The sequence below is a fragment of the Thyridium curvatum genome (assembly GCF_004353045.1).
Source record: "Thyridium curvatum strain D216 chromosome Unknown NODE_108_length_111781_cov_84.672649, whole genome shotgun sequence".
Taxonomy (NCBI): Eukaryota; Fungi; Ascomycota; class Sordariomycetes; order Thyridiales; family Thyridiaceae; genus Thyridium; species Thyridium curvatum.
The window spans coordinates 32,846-49,927 of NW_022156863.1; the positions used below are offsets into that span (position 1 = coordinate 32,846).

Sequence of the window (17,082 nt, forward strand, 5' to 3'; positions counted from 1 at the left end):
TCTCTTTGCACCTACCATCTCCCATCTTCATCCTCTCCCCCCTCGCCATATCTTGTTCTCTACGGCTGTGACTTTTTCCCACCCAGTCTGCCATCTCGCCCTACCTATCTTTTTGATACCCCCCTTTCTCCCTGCGACTCAATCGACGGCGCAACGCACCGGGCAACGCAGTTCCGCACATCTCGAGGCCAATCGTGCAAAAATATCAACGACGGAAGGAGTCGATCGCGAACCTCTTTCCCCCCCTCGCCCTCCCATCTCCATCCGACCCTCGAGACCTCTCTTCTTCTCTCTTGTCTCCTCGGTGCCTCCCGAGCTCGTCTGCCTCGCGACCTCGCCTTCTCCTTCTCTCTCGCCTCACCTTCTCCTCTCCATAGCTCTGACATGGCATCTGTGAGCTCCCTTTGACTTTTTCTGCTACAGTCCGGTCACCATCCCATCCACATCTGCCCCTCGTCCCTCTTCACCACCACCCTTACCAGCCCATCTCAAACGTGCCAACCTCATCACCAGCTGCACATGGCCGCCGACACCACCATGGCGACTGCTCTAGCCTTCAACAACCGCCCCCAGTTGCACCCCAGCGGGCCACTGCAGTGGCGCCAGCGTCACGGTGTTAGCCAGAGACTGACAGCTTATGAATATCAGCAACCTCGCCAGCCTTACAACAGCAACCAAGGCTACATGCCTAACGGAGCACCTGGCGCCCACCCCAACCTGCCGCTCCAAGCGACTCCTCTCCTGCCGAACCAAGGTCGCGTCATCCAGACCGGTCCCATCCGCATCCTCTGCATCGCCGATGTCCGCGGTATGTCACCACGTCCTGACATGCATCCCCGTCCCCCGACATGTTCGATGTACTGACGCTGTCGCAAAAAAAGGAAACCTGAGATCCCTCAACGAGCTCGCAAAGCAGGCACGCGCAGACCATGTCATCCACACCGGTGACTTTGGATTCTACGACGAGACGTCCCTCGAGCGCATCGCCGAGAAGTACAGTCCCACCTCTATCCTGCCTTGGATCGTGGACCACATCACTAACCAGCTTTCTGCCACAGGACGTTGAAGCATGTCGCCCAATACTCCCCTCTGATCCCGGAGCCTGTCAAGAAGTCTATCCAGCAAGGCCCGGGCCCCGTCAAGTCGCGATTCTCCCCAGCCGAGCTCCCGCTATCAGAACTGCCGCTTCTCCTGTCCGGCGAGGTCAAGCTCGAGGTGCCTGTCTATACCGTCTGGGGTGCCTGCGAGGATGTCCGGGTGCTGGAGAAGTTCCGATCCCGTGAGTACAAGGTACACAACCTGCACATCATCGACGAGGCACAGTCAATGCTGCTCGAGGTTGGCGGTGTGAAGCTCCGTCTGCTCGGCCTGGGCGGCGCAGTCGTGATGCATAAGCTGTTTGACAATGGCGAGGGCAGGACTACGATCGCTGGAGGCCAGGGAACCATGTGGACTACACTCCTGCAGATGGGTGAGCTCGTCGACACGGCAAACCGCGTTTACGACCCCTCCGAAACCCGAATCTTTGTGACCCATGCCTCCCCCGCTCGCGAAGGTATTCTCAATCAGCTGTCCGTCACCCTGAAGGCCGATTTCTCCATCTCGGCTGGTCTCCATTTCCGGTATGGTAGCTCTTACAACGAGTTCTCGGTCAACCCCACTCTCGACCATTACCGCGGCAAGCTTGCTGCGAGCAAGGCGTCGTTCAATGATGTCTGGGAGACGGTCAAGGGCGAGGTGGAGCCCGCCATCGAGCAGAACCAGGCTCAGCAGAACCTGCTGAAGAACGCCCTCGGCATCGTCGAGAAGATGCCTGCCACTGCCGCCGGTGGCAACCCCTTCGGCGGCCCTAGCCCCGCTGGCGCACCCGTCGGCCAAGTCGACGAGAGCGCCTTCAAGAACATGTGGAACTTCAACCTCGCCGACGCTGCCTTTGGCTGGCTGGTTCTCGAGGTCCAGGATGGCCGCATCGGTACCGAGATGCGCGCACAGGGCTTCAACTTCTCTCACCGAGGCCAGAAGCAACAACCCAACCTGCCTCCGGGTGTCCCGGCCCCCTCTGGCACCCCCCAACCTACCGCCCCGGCTGCCGCCCCTGCGGCGCAGACTGCCCCTGCTGCCGCGCCGCTGCCCAGTCGCCAGGGCTCCGCTCAGCAGGCACCGAAGCCCGCTCCCGGCTCCGGCCCTGCCAAACCGGCCACGCCTCAGCCCGCCTCTACCCCCGCGCCGAAGGATGCTGACAAGGCTGCCCCGATGGGCGCTAACGGTGCCGCCCCCGGCCCCGAGTCCGCATCCCCTGCGCCCAAGCCGACAGAGATTATGGGTCTCTTCGTCATGAACGCACAGAGCGACGACTTGACGCGCGAGATGTTTGCCGATGATGACCGGTCCAGGATCTCCAGGATCGAGAAATACGGACAGACCAACAAGGTCGTTCACTTTGACACCAAGGAAGACCGAGATGGCGCTCTTGCCCGCCTGCCCGAGGAATTCAAGACCCGCACCCAAGAGGATCGTAGCAAGCCTCTTGTGAGGATCTATCAGCCTCGCGAGTCTACCAAGACGTACGGCCGTGGTGGCGGTGGCGCCGGTACCTGGGGTAGCAGCAACCGCGGCGGCGCTCCCGGTGGACAGAGCGGATACCGCAGTGCCGGCGGCGGTACTGCTAGCGACAGCGAAGGCGCCGGCCGACGTGGTGGACGTGGAGGGCGTGGCGGACGAGGTGATGGGCGCGGTCCCCGTGGCCGTGGCGGCCCGAGGGGTGGCATGAGCAAGGGCGAGGGCGGTAACGGTTCTCCAGCCCCTGCGGCGGCGACCCCGACCGAATCTTAGGCTCGATATTCTGCCTGATCCCGTTTGTCCCTTGAGACTCGAAGGCTGGTTTCTACTGCCAGCAACCCGGCCTTCGCCTTTCGTCTCAACCCATCCCCGTGTCTCAGTATTGTCATCATACAACGTCGGTTCATAACGCTCTCATCTGCTACAAAACGTGGCCATGCGCGCCATCTGCCTCGAGGCAGGCGCAGGGATCATATCTGCTCTGACTAGTTTTCTCTTGTTTTTTATTACGCTTTTTCTAAAGTTTCCTGCTCACACCAACAACTACTACTACTTCTTTTGGCCCTGGAAAAGTAAAACAGAATTGTAAAAAAGGCGGACGGGGGGAGAGAGAGGAGGAGTGGGACGTAGAGGGGGGTTGGTTGTCTTTGGTCGGTTCTTTTTTTACAACTGCTCTTGTTATTCTCTTTTTTTGTTAGCTGCCAAGGGATGGATGGATGGATGATGGACGAAGAAAGGTAGCCTTCTATTTCTAAGACATTTTTCCAGGCAAAGGGGAAAAAGAGGAAGGAGACTAGAAGTGAGCAAGAAACGTTTATGAAAGAGAAGAAGAAGATTACTCAGAAATAATACCTTGTTTTTTTTATTACTATGTTACTCTACTGAAACCTGTGGTCCGTGGTCCGTGGTGCGAGAAGGAAGAGAGGATGAGAAGAGTCTATGAGGTTCTAGGCCATGCTCCTGGTGACAAGGCATTTCGTGGGACGGCATACAACGTTGACGTGTATGTGGTTTAAAAGAGGGACACGTCTTGATGTTGTGTCTGGTGTTGAGTAGATATCTCGCGCATCCGGAACTTGCAAACTCGCGTACATGGAGGTCCGGGTGAGTTGACTCATCGGCCACGGGCTATACCATCGTCGAGAGGTTAAAGAATCGGGGACTAATAACAACTGTATCGTTATCACTGGGAACTGTCATAGTGTCTCTGGATCATAGGTGTTCAGTTCATTGTGCCTCTTCAACTGTGTCTGATTTATAGTGAAGCTCGGCTTGTACCTACAGGTAGACCGAGAACCAGCTTGTGGGATAGATATATCTTCTGGCCACTAAGTGCTAGACGTTCAGAGGGACGGACGGACGCGAAAGAGGTATATCTACCTATTTGTTGGTAGTCATCATCCGTCTCCAATAGGCAAAGGCACGCGTCTTCTTCTACCGTTTTGCCCAACAATGCTTCGCCGTGATCGTACGGTTCATCAACCAAGAAGTCTTCGCACATATTCCTCTCAGTTAATACAGTTCTTTTCTCGTTCTACTATGTTACAGAGCAGAGGTGAACTTCATTCTCCCCTCCAAAAGAGTCTATGTTTCACCGCCTTGTTGCGAGACATTTCTCGATATCTCTCGCACGATGAAGGAAAAAACTGGTCTTACAAGAGCAATTGTTACAAAACCACCCACCATACAAGCTCTCTCTTTCACATTTTCCCAAGCAATATTCATTTCCTCCCCGGAGCCTTGCTTACTTTTTACTTCCTCTCGATGGGCTTGACACCCTTATGTATAGCCGCCACGCCGCCGGTCAGGTCCTCGTACCCGGTGCCGCCGACGACGAACCCGGCGTCGACAATCATGTCGCGGAACTGCTCCTGGCTGGGGAACCTCTCGATGCTCTCGACGAGGTACTGGTAGCTGTCGCGGTCGCCGGCGACGAGCTGCCCGATGAGCGGGATGGCGCTGAAGGACCAGCGCTTGTAGACGGCGTTGAAGAGCGGGTGCGCGTCGGCCTTGCTGAACTCGAGGCAGGCGAAGACCCCGCCCGGCTTGAGCACGCGGTAGGCCTCGCGCAGCGCGGCGGGGATGTCGGTGAAGTTGCGGATGCCAAAGGCCACGGTGTACAGGTCGACCGAGGCGTCGGGGACGCCGGCGGCGCGCAGGTCGGTGGCGTCGGCCTCGAGGAAGGAGAGGGCCGCGCGCTGGGAGGCCAGCGGCAGGCGCTCGGCGGCGCGCTGGCGGCCGACGGCCAGCATGGCCGGGTTGATGTCCGAGATGGTGACGGCCACGTTGGGGTTGGCGTTGAGGACGTGCGCGTGGTGCAGGTGCCGGAAGGCGATGTCGCCCGTGCCGCCGGCGATGTCGAGGATGTGCTGCGGCGCCTGCGGGTGGGACGGGGAGGAGAGGCCTGGGGAGAGCGAGGTGACGAAGTGGTCTCTGTTTTTTTTGGTTGTGATGGCCGGTGGTTAGCGTGATTCGCGGGATTGGGAGACGGGTGTGTGAAGGAAAGGGGGGGGGGGGGGGGGGGGGGACAAGCGTACTTCCAGATGCGGTGCCAGCCAAAGGACATGAGGTCGTTCATCTTGTCGTACGACTCGGCGACGCTGGTGAAGACGCCGGCGACGCGCTGCGTCTTCTCCGACTCGGTGACGGTCTCGAAGCCGAAGTGCGTCGTCTTCTCGCCGGGGCTGCTGCCTGAGCTGGTGGTCGCATTCTGCTGTTGCTGCTGCTGCTGCTGCTGGAGGCAGCGCGTGGTGCTTGCGGAAAAGGGTCGGGATATCCTCGCCGGGGCGGAGGAGAGGCTCCGGAGGGCCCGGGACCGGAGGAGCGGTCGCGCGGCCATTGTGCAGTATGGGCCGGCTGCTGCTGGCGGCAGCGGTTCAAAGGAGGGGGGGACGGAGGAGAGGGTTCGGCGGTCGTGGTCAGGCGATCGGAAGGCTGAGAGGGCGAAAATGGAAATTTGAGGTGTGGCGCCGTGGCGCGCTGTGGCTCGGGATCTCAGCCTTGTGTGGGGGGTGGTTTTCTAGTGGGTGGGACCGTACAAGGCGTGTGGGGATTTTGATGGTTGAAACGAGCTCTTTTCTGCTCGAAACAACGGTGGGGGGATATGCTGCTTTGCCTTGTCTTGTTCCGGAAGACCGGGCGAGTGAGTATATGAGAAGCTCGGTCACACTGTATGAACTTGTCGAGCTTCCCGCCACCCACTTATGCGGTTGGGGCCTCGCTTGCTGCTGCTGCGGCGGCGGCTTCGGCCTTCTCCTTCTTCCTGGCGGCGATGATGCGAGCGAGCCAGCCGATCTTGTTGAAGCCCCAGATGAAGGCCGCGAAGGCGATGGTGAAGAGCACGAGGAAGACGACAGCGATTGTTGCTGCTTGAGACATTATGGAGGTAGATGGGTGTTGCTGAGGAGGCTGTTCAGTGAGATTGTCGTGATATCTTCGTCTCGGGACTATCGTCGGTGAGAGTGTTGTGTTGTGTGATGATGGGAGAATGGTGAGGCTTGGACGCGGCTGATGGTTGTGGTTTGAAGCTTTGATGATATTTGATGGCGTGTTGAAGGTAGAAATTGCAGGTAGGTCAAGCTGCAATGAGTGCTGGAGTTTGACAGTGGCAAGCAGGTACTCACTTCTCACTTCTCACCCTCGATTCACTTTCACGTCAAGTCCCCACGACTGGTTTTGCTGCTGCAAATAGTCTATGATTTCTGATTTTGGTCTAATTACACTTTCAAAGAATCCCGCCCCCCTTCATAATCATCTACGTCGTACTCCTCGGGGTATTCCTCTAGATGTTGCCTCAGCTCCTCCACCTGTCTCTTCTGGTCTGGCGTGAGATCCTCGTACACATCCTGGAACATGGAGATGATTGGCGGCTTCTTGATCTTCTCTGCCTCGGAGAACGCCTTGAGCACATTCCTCCTGATGGTGTCGCGCGCCTCCTTCTCCTTGGCCTCGTCCCAGCACCCCTTGGCCTCCATCCACTTGCGCAGGCGCGAGATGGGGTTGTCCCGGCGCTTCCAGTCCTCGACCTCGACGCGCGCGCGGTAGGCAAACGAGTCGTCGGACGTGCTGTGGTGGCCGACGCGGTAGGTCATGCACTCCATGAGCACGGGCCGGCCGCCGCCCTCGAGCGCCATCTCGCGCGCGCGCTTGGTGGCCTCGCGCACGGCCCACAGGTCGTTGCCGTCGACGCGGATGGTGTCGATGCCGTAGCCGAGCCCGCGGCTGGCGATGCCGTCGCCGCGGTACTGCTCGAGGGACGGGGTGGAGATGGAGTAGCCGTTGTTGCGGCAGACGAAGACGACGGGGCAGGAGCGCGTGGCGGCGATGTTGAGCGCGGCGTGGAAGTCGCCCTCGCTGGCGGCGCCCTCGCCAAAGTAGACGACGGCTATGCGCGGCGGCGCCGAGGGGTCCTGCATGCGCTGGATCTTGAGGGCGTAGGCGGCGCCCGCGGCGTGGGGGATCTGGGTGCCTAGCGGGGAGGAGATGGTGTGCTGTTTTTGGAGGAGAAGTCAGTGTGCTGATGTGACAAGGTAAACGGTGTCCTGGATGCGCTTACAATATGCAGTTTCTTGCTGCCGTAGTGGACGGGCATCTGCCTGCCCTTGCCCGGGTCGTTCTTGTTGGCGAACAGCTGGCTCATAAAGTCGCTGAGCTGGAAGCCGCGCTGCTGGAAGACGCCCTGCTCTCGGTACTGGGAAAAGACGACATCGTCGGGCCGCAGCGCCGAGGCGGAGCCCACGCAGACGGCCTCCTCGCCGGCCGAGACCATGTAGAAGCTGATGCGTCCTTGCCTCTGGGCGTCGAACATGATGATGTCCATGATGGAGACGGTCAGCATGTCCTTGTACAGCTTGACGACCTCCTCGTCGCTGAGGTCCGGCTTGAACTTGCGGTCCACGACGACGCCCTGCTGGTCGACGACGCGGTAGGTCGGCATGGCCGGGTACTCGGACGGGTGCTCGAACTTGAGGTCGCTGGTGAAGGCGCTCTTGAGCGCGCCGGGGAAGGAGACGAAGTTGGAGTCGGGCCTCTGCGAGAGCCCACCGGCGGCGCGGATCTGCTGCCGCGCCGCCGCGGCGATGGGGGGAGCTGTCGTTGTCGACGCCCGCGCCGAGCAGCGGGCGGCCAGGGTGCGGGCGGCGGCGGACGTGGAGACGCGAGCCCGCATTGTGTGTTTGTCGGGGGGTCGTCCGGTTATATGACAGTTCCAGACGCTATCGCCAGTTCCATACGCTTGTTCCTTTCGCAATTGAGGCCGCTCTGTGTTCTACATTCGGAAAAAAAAAAGAACAACACTTGAGAATCTGGAAGAGGGAAAGGGAAGGGGGGTTGAGTCTGGGGTAAGCGTCGTCGAGAGAGAGCCGCTCATTCCCCGGAAACACCGACGTCACCCTGAGCCGACGACAAGCGCTCGGCACAAGAGGAATGCCGCTTATCGGCGCCGTTGATAAGGAGAGCTGGGGAAGCACATTTGCTGCACCTTGTTGAAACATTCGGAGAGGTTGTTGATTTTGGAGTTGATTTTAACTCTCTTGGGTATATGGCACGGAGGGAAGGCTTTGTCTTCGTATCTGGTTTTAACAATCTAGAAAGCGGCTTGTTTACTTCGATGCACTCTCCGCAACTTCAAGACAGGCTCCAACAGGACGGATGCCCTCCCAGGTACAGCCAAATACGGTGGTAATCCGACAATAGCAGTTCCCAGGATCTGACTGAGTTGAAAGAGTGACACCTTTGAGTAGTCAAGATGGAAGTTGCGTTCCCTGCAGCAGATGAAATCAGATCAAGTGCTGCCCTTAGAGATACCTAGGTGCCTTGGACTGAGCAAAATACAGGAACGGCAGCTAAGAATGATTTGATCAAAAGCAACACCAGTCGGCACTTCAAATAAGAAAGACCCTTAGGAATTGTAGAGACATGCAACCAACAGGCAGTGGGCCTTACTCCTCAAGATCGACCGGGGACGGGCCTCCAGGTCTACGTCGGGCGGCTACAAGTAGGCAGAGCCTCTCTCCAGCCAATGTCGCGATCGCACGTCAGACCAAGCGCCAAGATGGGCGACAGTGCTGCGCTAGCGAAATAAAGACTGTGCCAAAGGGGGGGCCAGGATGCCCGTAGTGGGGGTGGATTACTGGCCACAAGGTACCACCCCACCACTGAAAGCCTGCTAATCCGCCTAGAGGGTGCACCCTGGGGGTACATTGCGCTGGCGAGCGGGACTGGACGGGCCCAGACAGTGAGTGGTTGGGTCAAACGGACTGCCCAGGTGGATGGATTGTTTCCATGTAGGAGGTAGTTATGGATGGATGTGCTTGTGTTAAGGTACTTTAGGTAGAGGTAGGTGGTTGTATGGGCCGGACACCACCAGCCAGAGTGATGCTTTTAGCATCAGCCCCATGGGTCAATCGTCCCCGAAAGGCTCAGTCGTTCAACCTGTGGCTCGGAATCTTCCACCAAACTCTCACAATTTACCTTTCTGCGACCCCATTTCGTACATCCGTGTCACCACTGCATCCTCACCCCCCTTCCTTTCGGACATACGATCATCCTGACCCAGCGATCCTGTGCTGCCGCCGGGACTCTGTGCTGTTCGTTGCCTGACAAAGACGACGGCCGATGCCACAGAGAGAGTGTTGAGAAAGCAAGCGACCAAACAAGAACCCGACCGTCTCCCCCCAGCCCGACGACCAGCGATACGATCCCGCCCGCCAAAGCCTCGCCGCTGCATCCTGGCCACCTGCCCGGCCTTTGCCTCATGGCGTAATCCATGGCAGAACGAATCTGTGCAAAGCCGCGCTCCAGATCGGTTGTCGATAACGATCCGCCAGTGCGACTGCCTTCCTCCTCGACGCCTTCCTCAGCATCGACTGCACCCGCCGTCTCGGGCTCCTTCTCCTCCCATCTCCAACACGCTCCTGCCCGCTCAGCGGCCTCCTCGACAAGGTACAACGACTCTTTTTTTCTTCTTTTCTTTTTCTTCGGTCGTCTACTGCGTTTGCTCCTCCTCCTCCTCCTCCTCCTCTCGCCCTCCGTCATCGCCAACCTCCTTTCATCTCCATCCTCAATTCTCCCCGTCTCTCCATCCCCCCAGCCTGCCCGCCCGACCCCTCCTCTCCTCTCCCTCACCTCCAATTTCCTGCTCACTCACCTCCCTCCACTATCCTGCTCGCCCTTGGCCATTCGTTCCTCGCCAACTTCGATCCTTGGGTCTCATCCCGCCTCGATAATTCAAGCGTCACCACCGCCCCTCCCAAGTCGCGTGCTAGGCAATCATCCAATACAGCGCCCCCGTCGGTGATTCACAGCGACCGCAAACCGACCTCGAGCTGCTTCCCAGGAGTCACTGTCTGCCTCCCATCTGGTGACAGTGAGGTCGGACCACCTGAATACCCCAACAGGCCACCAGCGATAGGAGGAATTGTCTGCCAACGCACTGCATCCCCATTTATTCTTCACCACCACTTCGAAATCTTGACCATCAACCCCACACACTTTATTCTGCTCCTTCACTCGATGCATAAACCTCCCACCGACGGCCAACAAACTTCTACTTGGTTCGGCCGTCGGTTATCTCTCTGATGATATTTAATTTGCATCACATACAACTCATCCGCAAGAGATCGAACCTGTACTCATGTCTCCCAGAATCACTCGCGCCTCCGCTCGCCAAGCAGCAAGCCAGGCAGAGTCCCCGGCTGCTGCTGCCGCTGCCGCTGCCGGTTTGACGACTGCGGTTGCTGCTTCCGCCTCGACCCCGAATCATCCTACCCGAGCTTCGACACGCAAGCGGAAGGCCAACGATACCAGTCCTCCCCAGGCTTCCCCTCCTCAACCCACTCCTAGCCGTCGTTCGAAGCGGCAAAAGGTCCCCGACCCTATCCCGGAGCCCGTAGCACCAGAGCCCCTTCCGCCTCGCAATAGGAAGGGTAAAGCTGCTGCCACCATGTCCAGCCCAGGGTTTGTAATCCTTGCCAGCTAGCAGACCTACTTCTATGCTAACCATCTACTAGGTTTCCCCCAGAGTCTACCCTCACACCGTCAAATACCTCCGCTGCTTCCAGCCGCAAGCCCAGCCGTAGCAAGAAGAACACGTCAGGTAAGTATTTCTTTCACACGCCCATGGCTAGTCTGCCTACTCACCGTCATAACGCAGACGTCTCCGCCACAGCCGCATCTACATCGGCCCGCAAGTCAAGACGCTCTTCGAACCATGCCCCCGATCCAGATACCAAGATGGCGGGCACCGACGACGCGGATAACGACTCGCTACCGCCTCCACCCCCGACTATAGATGAAGATGGTCAAGGGGACGCCGGAGACAACGGCGAACATGACGAAGACGACGATGACGAGGAGGAGGAGGACGAAGAAGGCAACCCCTATGGAGAAGAGGAAGACGATGACGACGAGATGAGTGCGGCAATGAACCCCTTTGGCAGTGCACTCGGCGGTGCGCCCCGGGGCATGTCCAGCTCCTTGGCCATGCTCAGTAGTCTCATGTCGCTGTCGGGGATGGGCCAACGATTCAGGGACATCCTCAGCAATCTTCGCCAAAAGGAGGACCCCTCTCTGCAGCTTATTGCCCTGCAGGAGCTGTCAGAGATCTTACTCGTGTCCAACGAGGATAACCTGGCAGGGACATTCGCACCCGAGCAGTTCGCTAAGGAGCTTGTCGCTCTCATGCAACCCAACGAGATCACAGGAGAGGAGAATCCAGAGATGATGCTTCTCGCCTGTCGCTGTCTGGCAAACCTTATGGAGGCCTTGCCCAGCAGTGCTAGTCACGTTGTGTTTGCCGGAGCTGTGCCCGTTCTGTGCCAGAAGCTGCTCGAGATCTCATTCATCGACCTGGCCGAACAGGCCCTGAGCACTCTGGAGAAGATCTCGTACGAGTACCCGACCAGCATCATCAGGGAGGGTGGCCTGACGGCGTGTCTTTCGTACTTGGATTTCTTCGCGACAAGCACGCAGCGGACGGCCGTCACCACAGCTGCCAACTGTTGTCGAATGATCCCGGAGGATACCTTCCCCGTCGTGCGAGACGTCATGCCCATTCTCCTGAACGTCCTTAACAGCAGCGATCAGAGGGTCGTCGAGCAAGCATCCAAGTGTGTGTCGCGCATTGTCGAGAACTTTAAGGGCGCCCCGTCCAAGCTCGAGGAGCTCATCGACGTTGATCTTCTCAAAGCGATCCTTCGCCTGCTCCTTCCGGGAACCACCAACCTGATCAGCCCGGACAACCATACCAAGTTCTTGCGCGTTTTAGCCATTACGGCCAAGGCCAGCCCGCGCCTCTCGGCCGAGCTCTTCAAGATGAACGTCGTGGAGACATTGTACCAGATATTGACTGGCGTGTCCCCACCCAGTGGCACCGAGGATGTAGCTGCCAAACTGGACAGCGTCTTGATCATGCAGGCCCTTATCCACCGGCCCCGCGAACAGATCATCGAGACTCTGAACGTCATCTGCGAGCTTCTTCCCGCTCTTCCTGGATCCGCCGATCCGGCCTCGGGACAGTTCGTGAAGTTGGAAACGGCGGATCCCAGTGCTTCGCGAAAGAAGTCGACCAACGATAAGCGAGTTGAACTCTTGGCAGGTTGCAAGACCGAGGTCCGGCGTTTCGCCCTCATCCTGTTCCCTACCTTGACAGATGCGTTTTCCAGCACGGTCAATCTCAGTGTCCGCCAGAAGGTGCTGATGGCCCAGCTGAAGATGCTCTCTAACTTGGATATCGAGATTCTGGTCGAGGCTCTCAAAGCTGTGCCTTATGCTTCTTTTCTTGCATCCATTCTGTCTCAGCAGGATCATGACTCCCTAGTCATGTACGCATTGCAAGCGACCGAGTTGCTTATGAGCCGACTCGACGAAGTCTACCGCTACCAACTCTACCGAGAGGGCGTCATTGCCGAGATTACAAAGCTTGCCGCCGAACAGCCCGCGATCGAAGAGATTGATCTGCCTATCCTCACTCCTCGCCCTCCGCCGCCAGTCGTCCCGGCCTCTCATGATTCCGAGGACCATCATTCAGATCACGAGGACGAGGACGGAGAGGAGAACGACGATCAGGCTGGTGAGGCTGAAGACGAAGATGGAGAAGACGAGGGCTCCGACCATTCCTCTGCTGACGAGGACAACGAGCACGAGCACGATAGTGACGATGAGCACGACAATGAGGAGGGCCACGGGAGCCAAGAAGAGGACAACGAGAATGAGGATGACGACGACGATGAGGAGATGTCCGGCTCCCCTAGCAGTGATTCTATGATGTCCCTCGATGCTCCTCCCACGCGCTCCATTGTTCGACCTCCGTCTCTTCGGCACCGCATTGTAGAGGTATCCAAGCAGTTCCTCGAGACCCACGAGACAGAGAAGCATGGAAAGGCCATGAAGAAGAAGGCCAGCAAGGTTCTGGATCGTCTCTCCGAGATTGCCTCCCAGATCGAGGCCTTCTATCTCCACCGCTCGTCCGCCAATCTAGCCCCTGAGGAAGGCCAAGAGCTCTTCAAAGCTCTGGCATCCTTTTTCGATTCGGATGTCTTGGAGAGCGTGACTAGCGCCGAGCTTCTTGCCTCGAGCGTTGTCCGTGTTCTTGAAGGGGTGTTCAGTAATCCCGACGAGTCTTTGGCCACGGCTGCACAGTCTGCGTTTCTCCAAGTCTTCATGGGCTATTCAGTCAGGTCAAAGCCCAAGACTGCGACTGCCGACTCCCCGGCAACGCCTTTCAGCGTCCTGATCCACAAGCTGCAGGATCTTCTGAGCCGGTCAGAGCATTTCGAAGTCCTTACTGTTCACCACAACGCACTTGATGGCAATCGGAGCAGTGCCGCTTCGATGCTAGCCAAGCAGATTAGACTGAAACTGGTGGCTGATGACGACTCGGATATCCCCCGCGCATATCGGAGCATCATGGTCACTATCCACGCTATCGCCACGTTCAAGTCCTTGGACGATTACCTCCGCCCCCGGATCAGCCTTTCGGAGCGGCCGCGCAGCGTTCGCCGCGAGAACCTGTCTAGAGCGCTTGCTGCTCTCGCCGGCAGTGCTGGTCTCCCGTTTGGTGTTCCCTCGGCATCAAGACTCGGAGAGCGAGCTCCCCCGCAGATACCCGGTTCCAGTCCGTTCTCTTCTTCCGGTCCAGGCCTCGGGTCCAGCACTCGATCTGCTCGCAAGTCTACTCCGCGTCCAAGCCACGCGCCCGAGACGCCAGCGCCAGCTTCTGCCTCGGCCTCTACGCCAAAGGAGAAGGCGAGCGTTCGTCGGTCGACGCGTCGTCACCCCGGCTCTACTGCCACTCCGCCCCCTCCACGGCCTCCTCCGGAAGAGGACGACGATTTGGAGAACGCACTGGAGTGTGCAGACGAGAAGCAGCTCTCGGACGACGACGAGGATCTCCACGAGAGCGGTGCACTAGATACCGTTGTTGGACAACTCGATGAGGACATGGACGACGAGCCCACATCGGACCCGTCGGCTGTCAACATGGAGGTGGCTGCTGGTGGTAAGATCACAGCACGCAAGGAAGACGGCACCCGTATTCCCACTCCATCGCACGGGTCTTCAGCAACGCCATCGCGAGCTAGCGCCTCCGCTGCTGCTGCTGCACAGAGCACCCCCACGCCTTCTGCGTCGTCGCGGCCGTCCTATGCAGCTGCTCTGCAGGCTGTCCCTCAGGACTGGCACATCGAGTTCAGCACCGATGACAAGGTGATCCCCAACGAGACCACCATTTATCGAGCGGTCCACAGCTCGTCACCATCTGAGGAACAGGCTGGCCGTAGCGTCTGGTCAGCTGTTCACTCCATCAAGTTCCGCCGCGTGCCCGGCCCCCCACCCGCAGAGACCATTTCTTTCTCCACCTCTACAGGAAACACCGAGGCAAGCGAGGGCACTACGCCTGAGACCCTTGCGAAGAACCCTACATCGGCATCGATCCTACGCCTGCTCAAGATCCTGCATGACTTGAATGCCAACATCGACGACGTGCTCGTCGAGAACAAGGACGCTGTCAAGCTCAATATCGAGCCTCTGTCCCAATTTGTCAACACCAAGCTCACAGCCAAGCTAAACCGACAGCTTGAAGAGCCTCTCATTGTGGCGAGCAACTGCCTGCCTGGCTGGAGTGAGGATCTCGCCCGGCTCTATCCATTCCTATTCCCCTTCGAGACGCGCCACCTATTCCTGCAGTCTACTTCCTTTGGCTATGCCAGGTCTATGAGCAGATGGCAGAATGCACAATCTCACGAGGAGTCCCGCCGAGATCGACGAGACGAGCGGCCATTCCTTGGTCGTCTGCAGCGGCAGAAGGTGCGAATCTCGCGCTCCAAGATCCTCGAGTCGGCGGTCAAGGTCATGGAGCTGTACGGAGCATCCCAGAGCATCCTTGAAGTAGAATATTTTGAGGAAGTCGGCACTGGTCTAGGACCGACTCTGGAGTTCTACTCGACTGTTTCCAAGGAGTTCTCGAAGAGGAAGCTCAAGCTCTGGCGCGATACGGACACGGATGCCGAGAAGGAATTCGTTGTTAGTCCCAACGGTCTCTTCCCCCGGCCTCTGAGTGATGAGGACGCAAACGGGCCCAATGGTACGCGCATCCTCGGACTGTTCAAGGTGCTCGGCAAGTTTGTTGCGAGGTCCATGCTTGACTCTCGGATCATTGACATCAACCTGAATCCCATCTTTTTCCGCATCGGAGACGAGTCGTCTGGTGTCCGTCCCTCCTTGGGCGCTATTAATGTCGTCGACCCCGCACTTGCTCGCTCCTTGATGCTCATCAAGAAGTTTGCTATGGCCAAGAAGGACATTGACGAGGACCCTCACCGAACTCCGGCGCAGAAGGTGGCTGATGTGCAGAACATCACTGTCAACAATGTTGCGATTGAACAACTTTCCCTGGACTTCACACTGCCTGGTCACGCCGACATTGAGCTCATTCCCAACGGCACTCAAGTCAACGTGACTATCGAGAATGTGGATCTTTACCTAGAGAAGGTTCTCGACATGACTCTTGGCAAAGGTGTTAGACGCCAGGTCGATGCCTTCCGTACTGGTTTCTCGCAAGTCTTCCCCTATTCCGCTCTCAGCGCATTCACGCCTGATGAGCTCGTGACTCTGTTCGGGCGTGCCGAGGAGGACTGGTCTCTTGAGAGTGAGTAAATACCACGGGCGTTCTTTCCTGTCACTGAGGGCCATGGTTAACCTGCTTCGCAGCACTTATGGATTCTATCAAAGCCGATCACGGATACAACATGGACAGCAACACTGTCCATAATCTCCTCGAAACAATGAGTAAATTCACTCCGCAAGAGCGTCGAGATTTCCTCCAGTTCACGACCGGTAGCCCCAAGCTGCCTATCGGAGGTAAGTAGCTTAATTCAGATATCTGAGATCCTGTTGGTCATGCTAATACTTTAATTTTCCCCCAGGTTTCCGAAGCTTGACACCGATGTTTACGGTTGTCTGCAAGCCAAGCGAGCATCCATACACCCCGGACGACTACCTCCCCAGCGTCATGACATGCGTCAACTACCTCAAGCTGCCCAACTATACCGACATCAGCATCATGAAGAAGCAGCTTTCCACGGCTATGAGGGAAGGCCAGGGTGCTTTCCACCTCTCGTAAGCGCCGCCGGCGCGCACTAGCCGCACAAATTTGATACACTGCCCTCGTGGTTAAATACAGTACAACTCATCACAGCTGGGACATGAAAAGGGGGGATGGATTACTACAGTCTTATCGGCATGACATTCGCCAAGGCATCGTGGAGGCAATCTTGGTGCCGTGGTCATTGCACAAGGGACAGGACATGAATGAACTATGAATTGCATGGGGGACACAAAACTGCGTGGAGGGACTTGTCACATACATTTTTTCCTTGGCGCGGATGAATTTCTGTTTGTTTGCGTCCTATCTTTACCAACCCCCTCTGCGCGTTTCTCAATTTCCATGTTTCTTTTTTCCTGGACTCGGGATCGATTTGAGCGATGCAATGGAGAAAAGCGGCACGCTCAATGTATGAAATACCTTAACCTAGCTCTCTCCATAGATTGGCAAGTTCTAATGATGGTCATTACTGATAGCGTTATACTGGCAGTGTTTTTGCCTACGCCTGCACGCATGAGTGGTGATGGCTTTTTGATGCTTCCGCCGTGTAATGTTATAATCTGTTGGTTGTCCGGAATGTATGTGTTTCAGCACACGAAGTCTGATTCATGGTATCGTGGGTTTATTTGACTACATGGCATGGTCTATCAATCTCGCATTCTATCCAAGGTGTACAGACTATTGAAGTGAGACTATGCACCTCAAGAGCTTCATGAGACCCTTGTGGCCATGCCAGCCACCGGTCAGAGCCGCGGCAACGAACGAAGTGGCGGCTGTCAAGATGGCCATGCCGGCGTGCCTGCCAGCGCCGTACTTGTCTCCCTACCCGCAAGCAGACGGCGCTGATGGGCCTAAAGACACGAAGTACAAGTCTATTGAAAAGAACTCTTGATGGTGGTAGGTATGGAATTTGTCGTGGGATT

General features: G+C 57.4%; 4 protein-coding genes across 4 annotated transcripts; 2 read left to right on the forward strand and 2 right to left on the reverse strand.

Moving 5' to 3' along the window:
- Window positions 1–519: 519 nt before the first annotated feature.
- On the forward strand, window positions 520–2,832 carry E0L32_011488 (uncharacterized protein; the record flags this gene model as incomplete). The annotated part of the gene is made up of 3 exons (XM_031134223.1): window positions 520–808; window positions 882–993; window positions 1,059–2,832. 3 exons carry the CDS (start codon window positions 520–522, stop codon window positions 2,830–2,832), a joined length of 2,175 nt encoding a protein of 724 aa, XP_031000520.1.
- Window positions 2,833–4,310: 1,478 nt separating this feature from the next.
- E0L32_011489 (uncharacterized protein) lies at window positions 4,311–5,398 on the reverse strand (the record flags this gene model as incomplete). The annotated part of the gene is made up of 2 exons (XM_031134224.1): window positions 4,311–4,992; window positions 5,097–5,398. 2 exons carry the CDS (start codon window positions 5,396–5,398, stop codon window positions 4,311–4,313), a joined length of 984 nt encoding a protein of 327 aa, XP_031000521.1.
- A 362-nt stretch (window positions 5,399–5,760) lies between these two features.
- Window positions 5,761–7,726, reverse strand: E0L32_011490 (uncharacterized protein; the record flags this gene model as incomplete). The annotated part of the gene is made up of 3 exons (XM_031134225.1): window positions 5,761–6,055; window positions 6,325–7,049; window positions 7,115–7,726. 3 exons carry the CDS (start codon window positions 7,724–7,726, stop codon window positions 5,761–5,763), a joined length of 1,632 nt encoding a protein of 543 aa, XP_031000522.1.
- A 2,466-nt stretch (window positions 7,727–10,192) lies between these two features.
- E0L32_011491 (uncharacterized protein) lies at window positions 10,193–16,177 on the forward strand (the record flags this gene model as incomplete). The annotated part of the gene is made up of 5 exons (XM_031134227.1): window positions 10,193–10,515; window positions 10,569–10,654; window positions 10,712–15,703; window positions 15,766–15,915; window positions 15,981–16,177. 5 exons carry the CDS (start codon window positions 10,193–10,195, stop codon window positions 16,175–16,177), a joined length of 5,748 nt encoding a protein of 1,915 aa, XP_031000523.1.
- Between the last annotated feature and the right edge of the window lie 905 nt (window positions 16,178–17,082).